Here is an 18767-nt window from a genome sequence, read left to right as displayed (position 1 = left end):
TCAAAAATGCTCCTTAAACATGAGTGACCACCAAAGGTCACTATTCTAAGAATAACCTCTGTGATATTTAGAAACACCTTTTGTCTTCTGATAGCCTAGCTAGTGGTGATGCTGAGGTAACAAGGGGAATCAGTTGGCATGGAAACTATTCCTGTGACCTCTCCGTGCATTGTCATGGATTATTTTAAATAGTACACTGAAACACTAAAATTATTAACTTAATTTGTCCTTAAGGGATAACTGCTAAAACTGTAAAGTAATAACATAATATAGGTATGTTGTGCACTCATAAACAGTGGCAAAGGAAAATTGTGATCCTTCATTTCAGCAATAATAGTAAAAAAAAAATAGTAATAATATTTTTTTAATGTAATAGCACTCAATTACAAGTGTATATAAGGCAGACTCAAAATATTAAGAACAGGCTACTCAATGTAATTTTTTACATTTCTAGTTTGCAAAGGGGCTTATTTGAGATATATATACTGCTGAGTAGATTAACCTACAGCATCACTATATTTTTGATAGCTTGATCACATGTCTAGCATAGGCCATAAAATGTTAATCTGAAGAGTATTTAGTTTAGTGAAATATAATAGTACATTTCCCCGCAGAAATAGAGAAACACTGAGGCGCAGTACAAGCATGCACACAAACTTAAGGTTACAAACACAAAATTCAGATCAATAGACAAACACAAGACAAGAGTAGAACAGAAAAAAGGGAAAAGAAACGAAAAAGAAGCAAAACCTAAAAAACATTGCCCAAAGATCTGCTTAAATGATTAATGACAGGGGAAATGTTAGAGTGGCTGTTGAGAGGCGGCCGTTTGTGAACTAAGGTCCCTTCTTTGTGCGCAGATTAGCCTATCGCCCATTCTTCAGGCAGGGGGCGGGAGAGAGATATTGTCAAAAAGACCAACATGCAGACTCTTAGAAATGTGCTCTTCCCCTCCTACCATCACAGCCACTGTCGCTGTGTAATCAAGCAGGTCCAGGGCTGAGGTGCACCAAGCCACACAGCGCTCTGCTCGTTGATAAGACTCCGTAGAAGAAGGACCACAGACTACTGGTCGTGACCTGCGACGGGGTTTCAGACGCTCAGTACATGAGGTGGAATTTTGGGAAGCATCACGACTAAAGAAGGACAGACTCATGACTGCGGGAAAATACAAGTCAGATGGATTTTTAAAATAGTCTGTTTTTAATTAAACTGGGACACGCTTGGAATAAAATAAACGTTACTCAGCATACATTCTGAATCTCCTGGACTTTTAGTCTTTATATGAGGTGAACAACAGCGTGGACAGACCAGTTCCACAGGGCTGCCCGTTGTCCCTTGGCGGCAGTGCTGAAGAGAAAGGCTCTCTGTCGCGTCCATGAATGCCCGCTCCGTGCAGGAGGCTCGACGCTGGGCAGCAAGATGAGCTCGTGGGTGCAGCTGCTGCTCGCGCTGCTGGCAGCCTGTCTGCGGTTTGGCATAGCCGAGGTGAGTTAGCATCACTCCGGAAAACTTTTAGACATACTTTATCACGACAGTTATTTGTAGTCCTATAAACTTACAATATAAACTATACAAAGAAAACATCAGAACATGAAGCCCCAATAATGTTTTATTGGATAGTTTTGCAGGAGCACAGGTAGGATGTGAAACGCAGTATCAGTAAGCTAATATTTATATTAGTTTATATTAAGCTTATAAGCTTAATAGCTTAATATCAAATTGCACTGTTCATATCCTTTAATAATATAGTGGCAGATTTTTTTGTAAGAATAATTTACTATGTAAAAAAAATCAAATCAAGTCAAAAAATTTCTTTTCAACACTGGCATTTGTACACCTGCTTCAGTCTCTTCTTATGAAAAGCAAGTATTTCCCCTTTGGCTTCCATGTGAAGAAGTGGGATCCTAGAGCCAATTAACTGATGTTTAGAATGGGTGATGTGCCAGGAATCACGTGCTGCCATGACAGGCTCTTTCACAGCTGGATGGTTCTCATGGTTAAGCTATGCATTTGTAGCTGCTGTTCCGCATGTTGAGTGTAGCCGTCGATCAGTCAGTGATGACTATTTTGCATTACTGTGTTGTATCCACTCTCAGATGTACGTTGCTTTGGATAAAAGCAGCTGCTAAAGGAAATTGTAGAATTGTAGAACATTATGCTATTGAGACTACAGTTGCAGTGCCTCTGCTTTAATGATATTTATCTGTAAAAGTGAAATCTACTGCTGCTTCAGCACCAGTTGACTTCTCCTTTGTTGCTTTAAATATTATAAATAAAATCTGTAAAGAAAATGCATTAAGCTCGATAAAGTTCATCTGCTGCAGTCAAACAGGAAGAATAAACTTAAACAAAGATATTGTCTAAGTCAAGTGAGCAACCAAGAAATGCTTCTTTTACAAATTCTGTCCTCTTCTGCTGCTATCCATCCATCATCTATACACCGCTTAATCCTCACTAGGGTCATGGGGTGGGGGGGCTGGAACCTATCCCAGCTGACTTAGGGCTACGCTTAGAGACAGACAACCAAGCACACAATTTACAATCACCAATTAACCTCAACATGTTTTTAGAGTGTGTGGGAGGAAGCTGGAGAACCCAGACTGAACCCATGCTGCACGGGGAGAAACTTCACGCAGAAAGATTCCAGGTGTCCTCACTGGGACGTGAACCTTCTTGCTGCAAGGTAACGGTGCTAACCACCGAGCCACCTTGCAGCCCTCTTTTGCTAATATGAATCTGATAATGTTTTAAAATCAGTTTTTCATATTTTATACAGATTTAATTTATTCCTTACTGAGGCAATTCATGTCAGTCACTTGTCAAACTAAATGGGGTTAAACTAAATAGGGTTAGATAACGAGTCAGTCATGGGAAATAATTTTTTACACAAGTCAAAAAGAAGGCACAACTATTTTGGTTTTCTTTCATATCTTCATCTGATCTTGCCATATGGCTTGCTCCCAGGACTAATAACTTACGCACTTGTTTGATATGAAATTAAGTGGTGAACTTTTAAGCAATACTGAATGTAAAGGTAGGATCCTTTATCATAACATGTTAAAGGTGGTGATATAAATGGAACTGTGTGTAGTGTACCATCATTATGGCTGCCTCACATAAAGGTAGATTTGAGCCAAGCATATGGTGACTTTAAACTCCTGTCATCAAGCTGTCTTTTCATTTTATATCTTCTATAGGCACTACATATTAAAGAAAACTGCATTTAGCATGCAAAGTCTTTAGGAGGGCAAAAAATTGCAAAGGGTTTGAGGTATACATATAGGAATTTCCCATGTCTGATTTTAACATTTTAGTGTGGCAGCTTGGTAATCTGAGAGACTGTAGGTTTAAATTGACTGTAGGTTTAGAACATCATCCTAAGGGAATCATTTAGTCTTGAGTTTGCTCGTATATGAAGTGCGTATACGGCAATGATCATGTACATTAGGCTAGGTAACATCAAAGAGGGATGTAGACATTTAGTTTCAGCTAACATAAAGTTACAGTCATCCATATCATCCATAGGTGCATCAGGTGCCTCAACAAACTCAGAGCTCAGTTATGACAGTGTAAATAACTAAAACATTTTTGCACATCATTGTTTTGCACACTTGTGGGTATACTTCGGAGACTACTTGTGAAACCTTACTCTGCTGTGACTGCTGCTGTGCTTGCAGCAAAATCTTAACCTTAAAGGTGAAGTCTGTTATTCTGGAGAATGACTCCTGATATTTGGCTAGTCAGCATCCACTGGCCCCATTGCCTCATTTTTGCTCCCCTTTGCTTTCTCGCTGTCCTGTTCCTTAGCATTAATGTGCATGAGCACAAACCTACATTGGTGATGCATGAATAGTATTGTTTATTTTTCCAAGCCACGTTGTTTCCCATTTACAAAGCCAGGGCTCTGCACACATACATTTTGGAAAGCCAGTAGACTGTAAGAACATGTTTTTTGAATTTGACAAAAAACATGTACAAGGCTGGTAATGCTGACTCGACCTTTATTTATGTACAAATAGCTGGTCTCTATCCTTTCCTGCCCACTGCAGCTGCTGCCTGTATCTGACATTACTCAATATGGACAGTTGACAAGGGTATGGGAATTTGTTACAGGTGATAAGTGTCAGAGTATGTTGAAATTAGTAAAATTGCAAAAAGTATAGCAGGCACCTTTAGGAGGGAGGTTAATGTTCAGACAGCAGTTCAGTTAGAAAACACAATTTGTTGGAAGCTGTATTGAAGAAAATCTTTTGTCTTGCGGTAGGTTCACGTTAGTCAAGTCTAAAAGCTGTTTAGAAACATCTGCTTCCTCAGCAGTGGCAAATTATTTGAAACAGGCTAACTACTCCAGATGCAGCTGGAGGTTGAGACAATTTACTCAGCCTCTTTTTGGACAAATGATATTAGACACAAATTTAGAAAAAAAAAAAAAAAAGATAAATACATTTACGTAAATTTATGCATTTTTTGTTCATGGGTAGTTTATATGCTCTTTTCAAAATAAACAAGACATTACTGTAACTATTAAAATGACATTAGGCTCACTGATATTCTCTTTTACGCTCTTGCATACCTAATTACAGGCCATATGAAATAAACAGCTGTTTTGTTATCTTGACGTTAAATGTAAAGTCATCAGCGTCCCATAGCTGCACATCAGATATTAGCAATTAATCAATTGTTTACATGTTCTGTCTGTCCAGTTTGCATTTGTTCACATCTGTTTTGTTTATCAGAACTGAAGTGTTTATTTATTATTTCCTGCTTAGATACAAATTGTCATGACAACGGGCACACCTATGAACAAAGATGCACATTCTATACTTATTATCCTACACAGTTCGCCAAGGAGGAAGACTTGCTCCATCAGCAAAGGGAGGAAATAACAATGATAACTCCTCAGGGGCATTGACAGCTGTGCAGCAGAGATGCAAGTGGAATACAGCAAGCATTTCCATGCAGTATGATTTAAATTCTTGAGAAGCAAAACAACAATGTGAAAATGCGAGTGGCAAACAGTATGGGCAGAATTAGAGTACATAACTGCTTTCTTTGGCTATAACCTGCTTGCCATTGTAATACATTATACTCTTCTGAACCTGAACAGAATCATACACACAGTTATAATTACTAGATTAAAAAAAAAAAAAAAAAAAAAAGTTTCCCGACATTTAGTTAAGTGCTTTACAAGTCAGAATACATTTGGCCCTCATTGTTCATTTTCATTGGCTCCATCTCCCCATTAGATGTCAAAGTAAGTGAACTTCTTCCACAGCATTAAAATCAACATAAGAAAGTGCCTCAACCCATTTGTGATCCTTGTCCATTTTAACCCTTTTTATTTGTCTGACATACCCCCTTTTTCCAGATGTACCTCACATCCCTCTTCCTCTCTTTATCACTCCTTCCCCCACTTCCTGACTCCCTCCTTGCTCCTTTGACCCTTAAATGTTCACAGATGAGAAGGTACACTGCTGATAGTCATTCACCCTGCTCCTAGTGACCCCTGTGTGTCTGATTTTGCTTTTATCATCCAGTGACGAGGGAGCTTAAACACGCTGTCAATCTGCACCGTCACAATCAGTGAGTTTTTGGTTTGATGCCATGGTAATAGTTAGTCAAATGCATCATGTGGCCAATCTTGTCAGAAATATATATATATTTTATAAACAAATCCCATTAAAATAAAGGGTAGTTAGACTAGCAATGTAGGGGAATTGTGCTTACCAGTTCAGTCAGTCTTTTTGGGAGCGAAGACATTTGAGAACAGAAAACAGTATGAGAGGAACTGATGATTTATACATGAATATGTGGGGTTAAGGTTAAGAACCCAGAAGCAGAACACTGATGTACTGATATAAAAGGTGTATTTATTAATTAAACAGATGAGTGGAATTAGCAGCTGGTGATAAGGCAGAGGGTAGGATCTGCACACAAAAAGATAAGTGATCAATGGAGTTACAAATGAGAGTTCTAGAGATAAATACTCAGCCTGTTTCACTGGTGGTGGCCAGAGAGTCGCTGTGAGTGTACCATAGTCACAGAAAAATCTGGCACTGGAGAGCCAGGGTTTTATGGAAGTCTTCATAAAATGAGATGATTGGAAGTTGCACTTAATCAGCCAGCTGTAGTGAGCCAAGCCATGCCCTCAGCTGAATGGGAATGATTGTGAACAAAAAGAAGGAGGAAGGGAAAGGAGCAAAGAAAAACAAAAAACTATCAAAACAGTAATCATGACAGAATATGAAAAGTTCATTTGCAAAAACAGATAATTCCATTTTTGTGATTTTCAGAAAACGTATTTTTTTGCTGTTTGCTTGAGATAGTATCAATTAAACTGAAGTTGAGTGGATTTTACTCAGTAGAAATGACATGACAAAAATAGAGATAGCTGAAGTTTGATTGATATTGTCTTAGGTAGACGATGGAAAATTGGGTTTTCTGAAGGTTTTTTGAAGATGGAGTTATCTTTTTTTGCAAATGAACTCTTTATATATACCAGTCTTGATTCAGTGTAACTTAAGTATCTAATGGGATCACTTATGGAAACAAACCACAACCCAAGAAACTGGTGTATATATTTTTTGGAGTTTGAGAGTAAAGAAATTAATTTCCATTAATGTGATTATTGGCCGTCGTTATAACTCAACTGGTTGAGCTGGCGATCCATGTACAGGGGCTACAGTCTCCAACGCATCGGTCATGGGTTCGAATCCTGCTCATGGCCCTTTGCTGCAATTCCTTCCCCCATTCTTCTCCCCCACTTTCCTGTCTCTCTCTTGACTATCCTAAAAAGACAAAAAAAAAAAGACACAAAAAATTAGCTTCGGCTAGTTTGACTATTAATTATGGTGCAGTCAAACTGCACACAAACACTTGTGACGTTCTTGTTGTGGAAGTACATAGGTGTTATTTTCTTGCATTGTGAAATGTTGTAGAAACTCTGCTGTAGTGGCTGTCAGGTGGGAAAATCTCAACTAGTCGTTGTTATGGTCATGGGCACTACTGAAAAAATCCAGGTCAAGATGCTTGCATGTCATTTTCTTTTCCTCTTTTCCTATGACCATAATCAAAAATAGCGAGAGTAATGTATCTTGTTTCTCTGGTCTGTTATATTAATCTAAACATATATGTATGTTTCAGGGGGACGCTCTGCCTGCAGCCCTGTTGGAGCTGGTTAGAAAAAGTCCCATTTCCTCTATTGAGGACCTACAGCTGCTGTTGCTTACTGACTCCGTAGGTAATAACAAGTGTTTTCTAATATTACTATTGCTGTATGTGCAGAAACCAGTGTATATATCTTGAATACAATAGAACTAGGGATTTTAATATAGATGGTGTATAAGCGTGCCAAGAAACATTTTTTATTCTGACACATAAAGCCAAACTGTTGAGTTTGGTGAAGCAATAATAGTACTTCTCCCCATACTGCTGGTGAGATCACTGTTTTTCTGTGTATATTGCTCTTCTCATATACTACATTGTACGAAGTTATGCTTACATAACATTCATATCATGTAGTTATTCAGAAATTTGGATGCTGTTAAGAAAAACTTTTTTTCTGCAGATGACGGTAAACAAATATATGTTCTGTTTTGACTAAACAATAGCAGAATGAAATAAGCCAAGTGGTGCAGAGAACACTAACAATGAACTCAGTATGCAGATTTACGTGAACATGCTTGTTTTCTCAAATCTTAACGTTATCATTTATGTCAGATTCTATTTAAATGGCAGAACATTTTTTTTAAAGTACAAAATGATACAATGCAAACAAATATGACAATGCAATAATAAATTCCAAATTTTTAACACAAATTGTGACAAATTAACATCAGCAGTAATAAAATCATTAAGCTGAATGTCTACATGATCTCAGAAATGCACACTTACAAATGTTAATTTATGAAAATTATTAGTGTGACCAAAACATGACATCAACTACCCTTACATTCTCTCTCTTTTAAAAAAAAATTTCTTTCTTCTTTTACATACTCACTTTTACAAACCCACAATTAATCATGCATTATCCTAAACTGTGTAGAATTCAGTTGGCAAAATATAATTCAGATGCTGTATGTGTTCATTGCTTTGTGTCAGATGAGGAGGATGGCACTTCGGCAGCCAATGGAGGCCCCAGACAACCAAGGAGCCTTGGTGAGCTAGTTCCTCCCTTCTTTTTAATTTGTCAGGAGTGACTTTCTCTCGTATCATAAGAGATGTACTGGTATTACCCTCATGTGGATTCCTCACATATTTAAGAACTCTTCTTTATGAGAATAAATATCTGTCTATTCATGCTTATAGACAGACATGGACATTTCCTGATGTTCTTCATGAATGTAGAAACAATCTGTTCCCATTAGTGGAGGACTGATGGAGTCATGAATGAGCCTGAGTTGATTAAAATGACAAGTATAGTTTTTAGTGACATAGCATGTTGGACAAGTTTCGATTTCTGTATGTAATCATGGTTTTAATCGTCATTTGCTTATGGCTTAACATAAGTTAAGTGATTGTTTGTTAAGTGGTTTTCTACAGCCAATGATTAGGGGTCTTAATAGAATTGTTTTTAGAACTGTGTTTGTTTTGAATACTAATACTAGTTCTAATGCTAAAACCAACACTACCATTAGCACTCATACTCAGTCATATCCCATCCCTCAGAGGCCCAGCCAGCCCAGCAGGCTCTGTGTAAAGTACGCACAGAGGTGGTTGAGGTCACCAGGGCAATGCTGGACCGCAGCAATGCTAACTTCTTGTTATGGCCACCCTGTGTTGAAGTGCAGCGCTGCTCTGGCTGCTGCAACACCAAAAGCTTGCAGTGTCTCCCCATTGTCACACACACCAGATACTTACAGGTAACCACCTGCACACACACAGATATATACAGTACACTGATGTCTAATGGCACACTGTGTTTGTGATATGCTCAGAATTGTTCCTTGTGACTACCATCCTCTTCTCAAAATCTCCAGGTCATGAAGATTGAGTACATCAACAAAAGACCAACTTATGCTAAAGCAGTTGTGTCATTTGTGGATCACGTGGAGTGCAGATGTCAGCCCGCTCCACGTCCCCCAGGACAAAAAAAAAAATCCCCTCGCAAGCAGCACAGCCACCTGCATCGAAATGAGACACTCATCCAAGGACATGTACAGGGACAGGTACAAATGATATTGCGTATACTATCTGCTATCTGTGTAAATGCTTTAATCTCACCAAGAAGTGCATGCCTTATGTGTAAATTAGAGCTGCATGTACTGCACACCTCAAGCATGAAAAAATATTCTGACCTAACATAGTGGCAAGACAAAACTTAACGTTGTTTTATGCTGAAAAGGCATTAATTATTAATTATGACATTTATTTGAAAAACCATTTCCATTTATCCATTTATGCATTATCTGTACACCGCTTAATCCTCACTAGGGTCATGGGGCACTATCCATCCCACTCAGGGCGAAGGCAGGGCACACCCTGGACAGGTCACCAGTCTATCACAGGGCTACACATAGAGGCAAACAAGCACACTCACATTCACACCTATGGACAATTTTAGAAACACCAGTTAACCTCAACAAACATGTTGAGGTAAGACTGTGGACTGGACTTGGACTGTGGGAGGAAGTAGTTTAAAAAAAAAAAAACGACAAAGAAGAAAATGGGCATCTTGAGTTTGTTTTATAGCACAATTAACAATATATTATATATAATAAGCAATTTCAAAGTTAAAAGAATACCACATAATGGCATTATAAATTGGAGTAAGGCTATTGGTCATAAGAGTTAAAAAAGAAAAAGGTTGTTAAAAATTCTGAAAAATGCTAAACAATGCCTCTCTTGTAATGCCATTCAATCTTTTTGAAAAGAGGCTGTAGGTGTTCAATGTTTGTATATTAGGCCTTGGTCACAACCGGTCACACGGGCTCCTACGGCCTGTCTGCCTCCAAAATATGTGCAAAATGGTATGTGCCACGCAAGTCCGTCTTTCGAGGTCGCAGTCAGCCCATACCAACGTAGGAAGGATCTTTGACATGTCAAAAAGATTTTTACAAATTCTCTGCGAACAGCGATGCAGCAGGTGTAACTTGGTCCCCCTGCAAGGAGTTTGCAAGTGAGACTTGCACATTTTTAAGGCACCGTGGGAAGAAAATCTGTGGTCTAAGACGCTCGTCGCACGCAATGGGGGAGCAAGTGCCTCTTGTGTGTAAAGCATGGAGCACACACTCACAACTCATGAACAAAATCGAACGCATGGCCCACACCAGGAGTATAAAAGGCGCACTCACAGTGCACGCTCACGTTTCGCCAGTGATCGTCGATTACATTGTTGCTTTAAACAAATAATGGATATGTCATATTATAATCAGTTTTGTGTTACTTTAAGTAAATCTACCTTTGCAAAAGAGTTCATTTTAATGTCTGAAGCAGCGGCAGGATTTTCTACAAATCTATGTGAAAAGATTAGAGACAAGAGCACTAGCGTAACAAAGTCAGATTATTAAACTGAATTAATCTAATTAAACAAAACAAACATTAAAAAAAGAAATCATTTTGTCTTTGACTATGTTATTTCAAAAGCATTTATAGAGATGTACAGGTCAGGACTCAAGACAGCACAGCGCTACCTGGCACGACTGCATGTCTCTTTTGTTTTTTGTTTTTCTTTTGTTTTGTTTTTTGAACATCACACCAAACTGACGTACACCGTCAGTACATCATCACGAGTGTGTGAGGCAAGTGTGACTGATTTTCTCCGTGCGTTCCATTCTCTTCATAAGTAGTGAGTGTGCCATGTACGCAGGTGGCAAAACAAACTCTAGAAGTGAGTGCAATTTCCATTGCGATCGCACGTTGCAATTGAACGGACAGCTCACGTGCAGGCTTGCTCCTCTCTTACACATTTCTGATGGAGCCCTTGCAACCTTTCCTTTACCTCTTCCACCCTGGGGGTATGCTCCGAAGGGGTGAAAGTGGCTGGAACGCACGGCAGTACTTGGCTGCTGATGCCAGTTGAGGATAGTGGTCACAGTTCTGTTTCCACCATTGGTGGCGGTGGTGGCGGTGGGGGAGTGGCAGATACGTGCCACCGTTACCATCCGTGTTTACTTCCGCAAATACTGAGCACGCTGCGTGTGACGTCATTGTGTCCTCTTCTGCGCATGCAGGACACTTTTGGGTCGCATGAAGTTCACACAGCAGATCACATACAAGCCGCATTTCATTGGAAATGTGAACGAACCCTCAAAAAAAAAAATCTGATTTCACAAAAAAATCAGAATTGAGCATTAAGTCCTGCAGTCTGAATGTAGCCAATTTGTTGGATTTTTAAATCAAATAATACACCGTAATCCTTATTTGTGGCATTAAATGTCATGTCAGAGTTGGAATCCAAGGCTGTCAGTATGTTAAGGCTGTTTTTAATGGGTTCTGTTATTTTTTCCTAAAAACCTGTTGGATAGCAAGGTTATTGGACTGTTAAGGATTGGAATGTCAAATCACAACTGTATTTGCAAACTGAAATGAACTAGATGGTTTAAAAGGTTGTAGCCCTTAGTGTATGGGTATGGTACTGATTTATATTGTGTTTCCATCCATTTTCTATACACTGCTTAATCCCCACCAGGGTCGCAGGGGGCTGGAGTCTATCCCAGCTGACTCAGGGTGAAGGCAGGGGACACCCTGGACAGGTCGCCAGTCTGTCACAGGGCTACACAGAGAGACAAATACACTCACATTCACACCTTCGGAAAATTCTGAATTATCGATTCACCATAGCATGTTTTGAACTGTGGGAGAAAGCACGGAGTACCCGATGAGAACCCACGCTGCACAGGGGGAACATCCAAACTCCACACAGAAAAGACCCCAGGCGTCCTAACCGGGGATCTTATAGCTGTGAGGTGGCAGTGCTAGCCACTGTGCAACGCTTTGTATTGTGCAATAATCTTTTATTTACCATAGCACTCTCTAGTGACAAAACTGCAAGAAACTCAACACTCCTACGAATACGGTGAAGATTTAATGAAACATGTCGGATAGGGAGTCAAAAGTGTCTACCAAAAAAATTCTTAATCGTGGAAATATGTCTATAACGCAAATGGGCGTGGCCTATATCAATCAGTATCATACACTGAACCCACAGAAACCAGATGTTTTCCTATAACTGTTATGGTTCTTAAGATATTAGGCAATGCTATTGCTACCATTTTTAGTATGTGAAGCAATTCCCCATAGGACAGCTGTCAACCAAGTTTCAGTCTTGCAGCAGTTACACTTTTTGAGAAATGCAGAATTCTAGGTATTAGCGATTATACTATACAGTTTTTTGACAAAAGTGTCCTTTTACTTTTTTCTTTACTGTTAATGTTTTTTTTTTTTTCAACCAATTCAATTATTAATGATAAATAACTGATGAACAATTAATCAAGCAGTCCAGGGCACAATCTGCTCCTCATACCAGCATAGGATGGAAGTCTGGTCAGCAAAGATGCTGGGCTCAGTGGTGCTGAAACCAGTTTCTCTTTCAGCATTTTCCTTCATGAACATTATAGAAAGGAAACGTTTTTTTGTTTTTTTTTAAAGTAATTTTTGTGCCTTTTTTTTTTTAGCCTTTTTTATAGATGACAGTGGAGAAACAGACAGGAAGTGTAGGGAGAAGAGTGTGGGAAGAACATACAGCAAATGGCTGTGGGTCCGACTCAAACCCATGGCTGTTGTGTCGGGAACTGATGGAGTCATTATGGGTTTATGGGTTGCCCGCTCAACCAGTAAAGCTACTGGGTGCCCAGAATAGCCATACATCTGGAAAATATATAGATATTCAAGCGGCTGTCAATTGCATGCAGTCTATGCCTATGCACAAATATGTACTGTCCATGTTTTTGGTAGCCTGGAATAGTGGTTTATAGATTGGTCTGAGTCCAAAAAAATTATTCCCCATTCACAAAGCCAAGGCTGAGTAAAAACTAACAGACTATCTGACACTGAGGATATATTTGCTGATTTTGACAGAAAGCTTCTTGGATTAGAATGGCTTGCTTAACCTTTCAGGGCATGGGCCATGTAGGTACACTAATTTGTATTTGGGTTGTAATTGTAATAGTGTGTTATTTATGGTTCTGTCATATCTGTATTATGTGATTATACAGTTCTTGTTTGCAGTATGTAATATGTTTGCTTTTTTGTATATTGCACTGAAATTCCTATCGACCATTAGGTTGGCATGGCAATAAATTATTGTATCTAGAGTCCTAAATTGTTGTTTGGTGTAAGTAATAATACATTGGATTGATTTGTACATATAGGTTCAGGCCATTTAACAACAGACAGTAAATACACAGAAAATTACTATTTTTGTCATATAAATGATTTCTTGTGCAAAAAATATAGAATGTTTACTTAAAAATACCCTCTTGTTTTCTGGCCTGCACACTGAATGCATTTATAGGATATAGGATGCACTTGTAGGATTAGTGTTTTCTGATGATAAAAAGATGGAACTGACCAACCAATTAAGCTGAACTTAGCTTTGTTTCATTTTACAAGGTGAAGGTACACTCGAAGGATGAACTCCATCAGTGGGATGAACTGAAACAAAACCACAGAGCCCACCTGGAGGACCTCCTGCAGCAGCAGTGGAGCCCCAGAGGAGACATTTTAACTCAGCCTGGAGAAGGGTACAGTCTAGTAGGGGAGGACACATCTTGGTCTGGAGAGGCTATTTTCCTTGCTCCACACTGGCCTCATAAATCCACCAGGCTTGTTGAGACTAAAGATCAAACAGAGATACAGGAAAATGTAGATCGAAAGGATGGTAGGGTGTCAGATGGCAGAAAAACTAATAATGTTGGTATTCAGGTAAAGAACAAGTTGATTGAAGATGGGGAGGGGTTGCTGCTCAACAATACAGAAATGAAAGCTAAAGAGTATAGACAAACACACAACCTATTATGGTCAGAAAGCAAATCAAACTTTTCAAAGAGCCATACAAATGGTTACTTTCAGCGTGATATTCAAAATCCTCAAGTCAAGTTAAGTCCTACTGAAGAAACCACTACTGAAAGATTAAGGAATCGGTTCCAACCTACCAAAGAGCCAAATCCAGAGCCTAGTGAACAGACGAGACGGAGAGAGAATGAGAGTCCAGAGGAGAGGATGGTACAAATTGAGGGGATAAAACTGGATGAGCAAAAGGAGCTTCCACTTTTTCACAAGAGGATAGACCAAGAGAAGGAGATTGTGAGACTACAGCAAATCAAACGAGAAGAGGAAGAAAGGCTGAAAGATAAGGAGACTGACAGTCAACAACATCTGCATGATAAACATCATCACCATCTGCAAACAACAACGAAGAAACCAGGTAACAGTAATATTTAGTAGAAAATTTCTAAAGAAATTTTGAGTATGCCAATGCAGCATCTGCTGGTTGATGTCTCCTGCTATAATCATACATACGGTATAATTTATATAAGTATATTTTATTTTGAAAAGCTATAATAATACAAACCGTAATCAGTTCCTTTTAATGTTTATACGTAAGTATAACATAATTCATGGAATTCTGTGTGTGGTATAGAATTGACAAACTAAGGACCTTCAAGCTGTTAGGGAGCAGTGCTAACCACTGCATCACCATGTAGTATTTATTCCTTTTGAAAGAAAAAAAAAAAACAACAACATGCAGCTACTATACATTCTTAAACCATTGTTCCCTGAAAGAGACGCTTATTTATGAGTTTAATCCAACAGACATGGAAGGCCACTGAGCTGACTACGACTTATGGATATGGGTCTGAAACATGTAGCAAGGCTTTGTTATTATCAGTAGTAACAACTGTGTTGGTTTCCCTCTGAGCTGCTGTTACATGTGTCCTGCTGATTGAACACACAATATTAATATATATTGCTGATGGAGGCAGCCATGTTTGGAATTCCTTCTGAGTCCAGTATCAATGAGTCAATCACCTGTGAGCCAACACAGAGTTTGGGCACAGAAAGAGAGGCAGACAGGCAGACTAATAACTAGCCCCTTGAAAAAAGGTCACAGCTCAAAATTTAAAGTAGGTGATGTCACATGTGATGTGTCCCCCAGTCTAACTGAAGGAACATTCTGGATTTTCAAAAAATTCATAAAACTTAAACTGAAACTGCATTAAAACCATAAAGGATATCAAAAGGCTTGTGACTTGTGTAAACGTTGAATGAAGCTTCTATTGCAAAATATACCAGAGCTACACGGTTTCAAAGATAGCTGGGTTTTGGCAGCTGTCCATCAAACTTCCCATTCATCTGAATAGAAATTTTTCACGGTTTTTAACATTTTTTTTTGTAAAAACTGCAGGAAAAATTGCTACCAAAAGTCATAGCACACCATTCCTGATCGAGCTGCATGCTTTGATATATAAGTTGTATGGGTTTTTCCCAAAGCTGCAGAATGAGCTACGGGAAAATCATGTTGAAAGAATCTATAAGAATAAACCCGAAGAATTGTAATAAGGATGCTTCAATGTTTATGCATTGACAAACCCAATTACTTTGGATTAAAATAAAGAACAAAATCTTTGAGTGACTTTCCAGATTAAAATGACATGGTGCAATTATGAGTATTCTCACAGTCAAAAATGAAGCAATAGATTTTGGTTGATTTTCTTTTCTCTCTCTCTCTCTCTTTATTTATTTATTTATTTATTTATTTATTTTCCTGCAATATGTAAATTCTACTCTGACAGAGGCAACAACATCTACAACTACTACACGGCAACCACTAGCTCCAGTAAGCCCCAAACTCCTGCCACGCTCAAACCAAACAAGGAGAAGGATGAGGAAGAATCGCAAACGGATCAGCAAATCAGGAATGAGAGCAATGCTAATGTAGAACTAAAATGAACCCAGGTGAGTTCACAGAATATTGGGACAATAATAAAATAAAATCAATTAATGAGGGTACTTCAAACGGTCTTGGCCTCACCTGGAAATGAGGGCTGTAACTCCAGTTTTGGAGCATATCTGTATAATTTCCCTGTCCACAAAAACTCATATGTTTTCACCATTTCTTTGAAAAGAGAGGCAGCCTCAAGCTGGTGTGCTATTGCCCCAGGACAATGTGCCCTACCGCATTCCTCTGGAGCAACAGCATGTAAACAAACGTAAACAATGGAACTCACTGCAAACTCACTGCAAACACTGGAGTTCCACTCGCTTTTTCTTTGATTGCTTTAAACATTTGATTTTTTTAGGACTGTAATATAAGGCTTTATAGTATACAGTTATGCCCCAAAGTAGGAGTTACGCCTCTTGTTTCCAGGTAAGGCCAAGAACTTTGAAATACCCTCGTATAAACCAATCCATGTTCAGTAAATTGTGGGAAAAAAGTGGTATAATTATTACGTTTTAAGAATGTCTTTCTATATTTCCCCCTCAGATGCAAAATGAGCATTGTGCATTTTGTGGATAATCCAGAGGTGAAGTCGAATGATTCCCGTCATACAAGTATTACTCATTTGTCAGTAACCTGCTTGTCTTGTGAGATCTCAGTAACACTAATAATGACTATCTGGTGAATCTGTAGCCACGTATGGATGATGTAAGGAGCAGAGGAAAGAAGAAAATGGAATTTTTCAAGAAAACACTTGCCCCTATGGCAGTTGATGGTATAAAGTAACAATTGGCTAGAGTGAAAAATCGTGTGCAAGCACAGTGCCTTTGGGGGGCTTAAAAGCACCCCTTCATAACTGTGAAAAAAAGTGCAATTTTTAAACTCTACTTGGAACCTTGTTTTGATATTGGCAGAGAAAAAACTGCACTTGGATGTTGACAGAACCAAGTCTATATGGGGTTTAAAGTTTATTGCTAAAAAAACCCACCAATGATAGACTTTCCATGTGTGATATCATTTATTTGCTCTTTAATATGGTAATAAGTCATACGACTCTATGTAGTTCTATTTAACTCGCTCTATTTACCACCGGAATTCGACAAATGCGATTGAAGAACAAAAACACAATGTTGCATTATTGGTGTTTCTCTGTTTAAAATCTCTTTACAGGTGAAACAACAACAACAACAAAAAAGACCACTGACCTGACTGTGTCATGCTTGTTATTTATTTATCTCTTATCTCAAATGTGGTTAAACTCTATACAAATAAGATGTTGCTAAGCATGCACAACCTATTCAAACTATTAGGATGGCTGTGTGATTAAAGGAGAAAGAAAAACAAGTTGTAAAAGAAAGTCAAAACCTCTCAGTGTCATGCACTATTCAACCTCTTTGTCAAAAAATTGTGTGTACAAGTGATTGCTTTGTATGCCTAAGTGTGTTGTGTAGTTTGTATTGGTATACACATCTACACTTCTGCCCTATATCTAAATATCATATCTGATTCTCTGTCTTTTTTGTTTAATAGCAATGTTTCCCTTTCACCAATTATGGTTTCGTAGAATCAGTTAAATTCCTTTTGAACTCATACACCTATTTTCTATTAGCATTCCTACTGTTTGTTTTAGTTGTCCAAAGCACAGAATTTTTGATTGCAAGAAACTATAAGGGTCAAAACAAGCTACTAAATATTTAGTCACTTACAATCACATAAAGACAAATGCAGATGTTTTTGTGAACATGTGACAAAACCGCTGCTGATGCTATTCTGTCTTCCCAATGATCTATAATCAGCCAAACATCTTAAGTTATCAAAGAACATTTACTTGTTTGTTCTTTATGCCAACTTACAACTATCACATATTTTTATCTTTTGTTAGAAGACATGTTGAAAGAAAAGAACGTTTGTGATAACTTTGCCACATAATGCTATTTTCATATGGATATAAGAAACTAATGAAGTTAAACCTCCTTTGTTTTGTGTTTTTATTACTTTCCAACAATTTCCATCCTGCGATGAATGCCAATACTACAGTTAACAACGACATGTGCATGCTCAACTTCTACTGCCTTTGGCATCTTAATTTAGTGTGTTAGCACTCTAACATTTGCTGACAAAAAATACTGCTGGTGGGAATGTCATGGTTGCAGATAATCATGTAGTTTAATATTGTAAAAATTTAAATGTTGTTCTGATAATGATGTTTGAGGAAAAGTAAATGGATCATATATTTCAGTTTGGATCCAAGTGGTGGACTCACTTTAAGACCAACACTGCCAACTATTCACACAAGATTTTTTAAAGCAGGAGATTAAGAGATTTAAATTTACCCTTCAATGTGAAGCCTTTTTTTTTTTTTAATGCTTTGTAAGTGTGAACACCTGATAAGAATTCCTTCAAATTTGGCAAAAATGTTCACTTAGACTCAACAATGAACTGATTAGACTGTAGTTGTAGTTGGTCATTGCAACCTCACGAAAATAGTTTTTGGCCATATCTCAAGCATTCAAACAGTAATTATTACAAAATCCCACAAAAAAATGTCTAAAAGGATAACATATTAAGTAGTGACATTTAATATTCAGAAAATCGAAGGCCAACTTCAGTGTACATGATAATGCTCTGCAAAACACTTTTCTGGCCTTTTTTCAGTGGAATAACTCAGAAACAGAAAGTGAGATCTTTTGAATTTGGTTGGATATCGATTTGGATTCCCGTTTATTAAATTCCTTTATAGTCTTCATAACAAACATTTTTATTTATAGCATAGCTAACCTATGCACAGTACATAGGAATATACTATGAAGCAAGGTTGACATAGCCAGGCTTTCTTTGTGTAAACTGGCTCGACAAAAACTAAACCCTTAGTCACAGATTATGA

General features: G+C 38.2%; 1 protein-coding gene across 1 annotated transcript; it reads left to right on the top strand.

The window, feature by feature from the left end:
* The first annotated feature begins 944 nt into the window (after positions 1–944).
* On the top strand, positions 945–17857 carry pdgfbb (platelet-derived growth factor beta polypeptide b). Its single transcript, XM_008283554.1, has 8 exons — positions 945–1488; positions 7147–7243; positions 8104–8160; positions 8671–8864; positions 8982–9170; positions 13555–14368; positions 15738–15900; positions 16430–17857. The coding sequence occupies exons 1-7, from the start codon at positions 1423–1425 to the stop codon at positions 15881–15883; spliced, it is 1563 nt and encodes a 520-aa protein (XP_008281776.1). The 5' UTR covers positions 945–1422; the 3' UTR covers positions 15884–15900; positions 16430–17857.
* Positions 17858–18767: the final 910 nt, after the last annotated feature.

This window comes from Stegastes partitus, unplaced genomic scaffold (assembly GCF_000690725.1).
Source record: "Stegastes partitus isolate 25-593 unplaced genomic scaffold, Stegastes_partitus-1.0.2 Scaffold319, whole genome shotgun sequence".
In the NCBI taxonomy this organism is placed as follows: domain Eukaryota; kingdom Metazoa; phylum Chordata; class Actinopteri; family Pomacentridae; genus Stegastes; species Stegastes partitus.
This window is presented reverse-complemented; position numbering and strand designations above follow the sequence as displayed.

What these genes read in the sequence shown, in the direction of transcription:
- pdgfbb (XM_008283554.1), top strand. Translation starts at nt 1,423, where the DNA reads ATGAGCTCGTGGGTGCAGCTGCTGCTCGCGCTGCTGGCAGCCTGTCTG. An exon ending in TGCGGTTTGGCATAGCCGAG is followed by an intron (nt 1,489 to 7,146) that starts GTGAGTTAGCAT and finishes TGTATGTTTCAG; the next exon opens with GGGGACGCTCTGCCTGCAGC. An exon ending in AACAACAACGAAGAAACCAG is followed by an intron (nt 14,369 to 15,737) that starts GTAACAGTAATA and finishes CTACTCTGACAG; the next exon opens with AGGCAACAACATCTACAACT.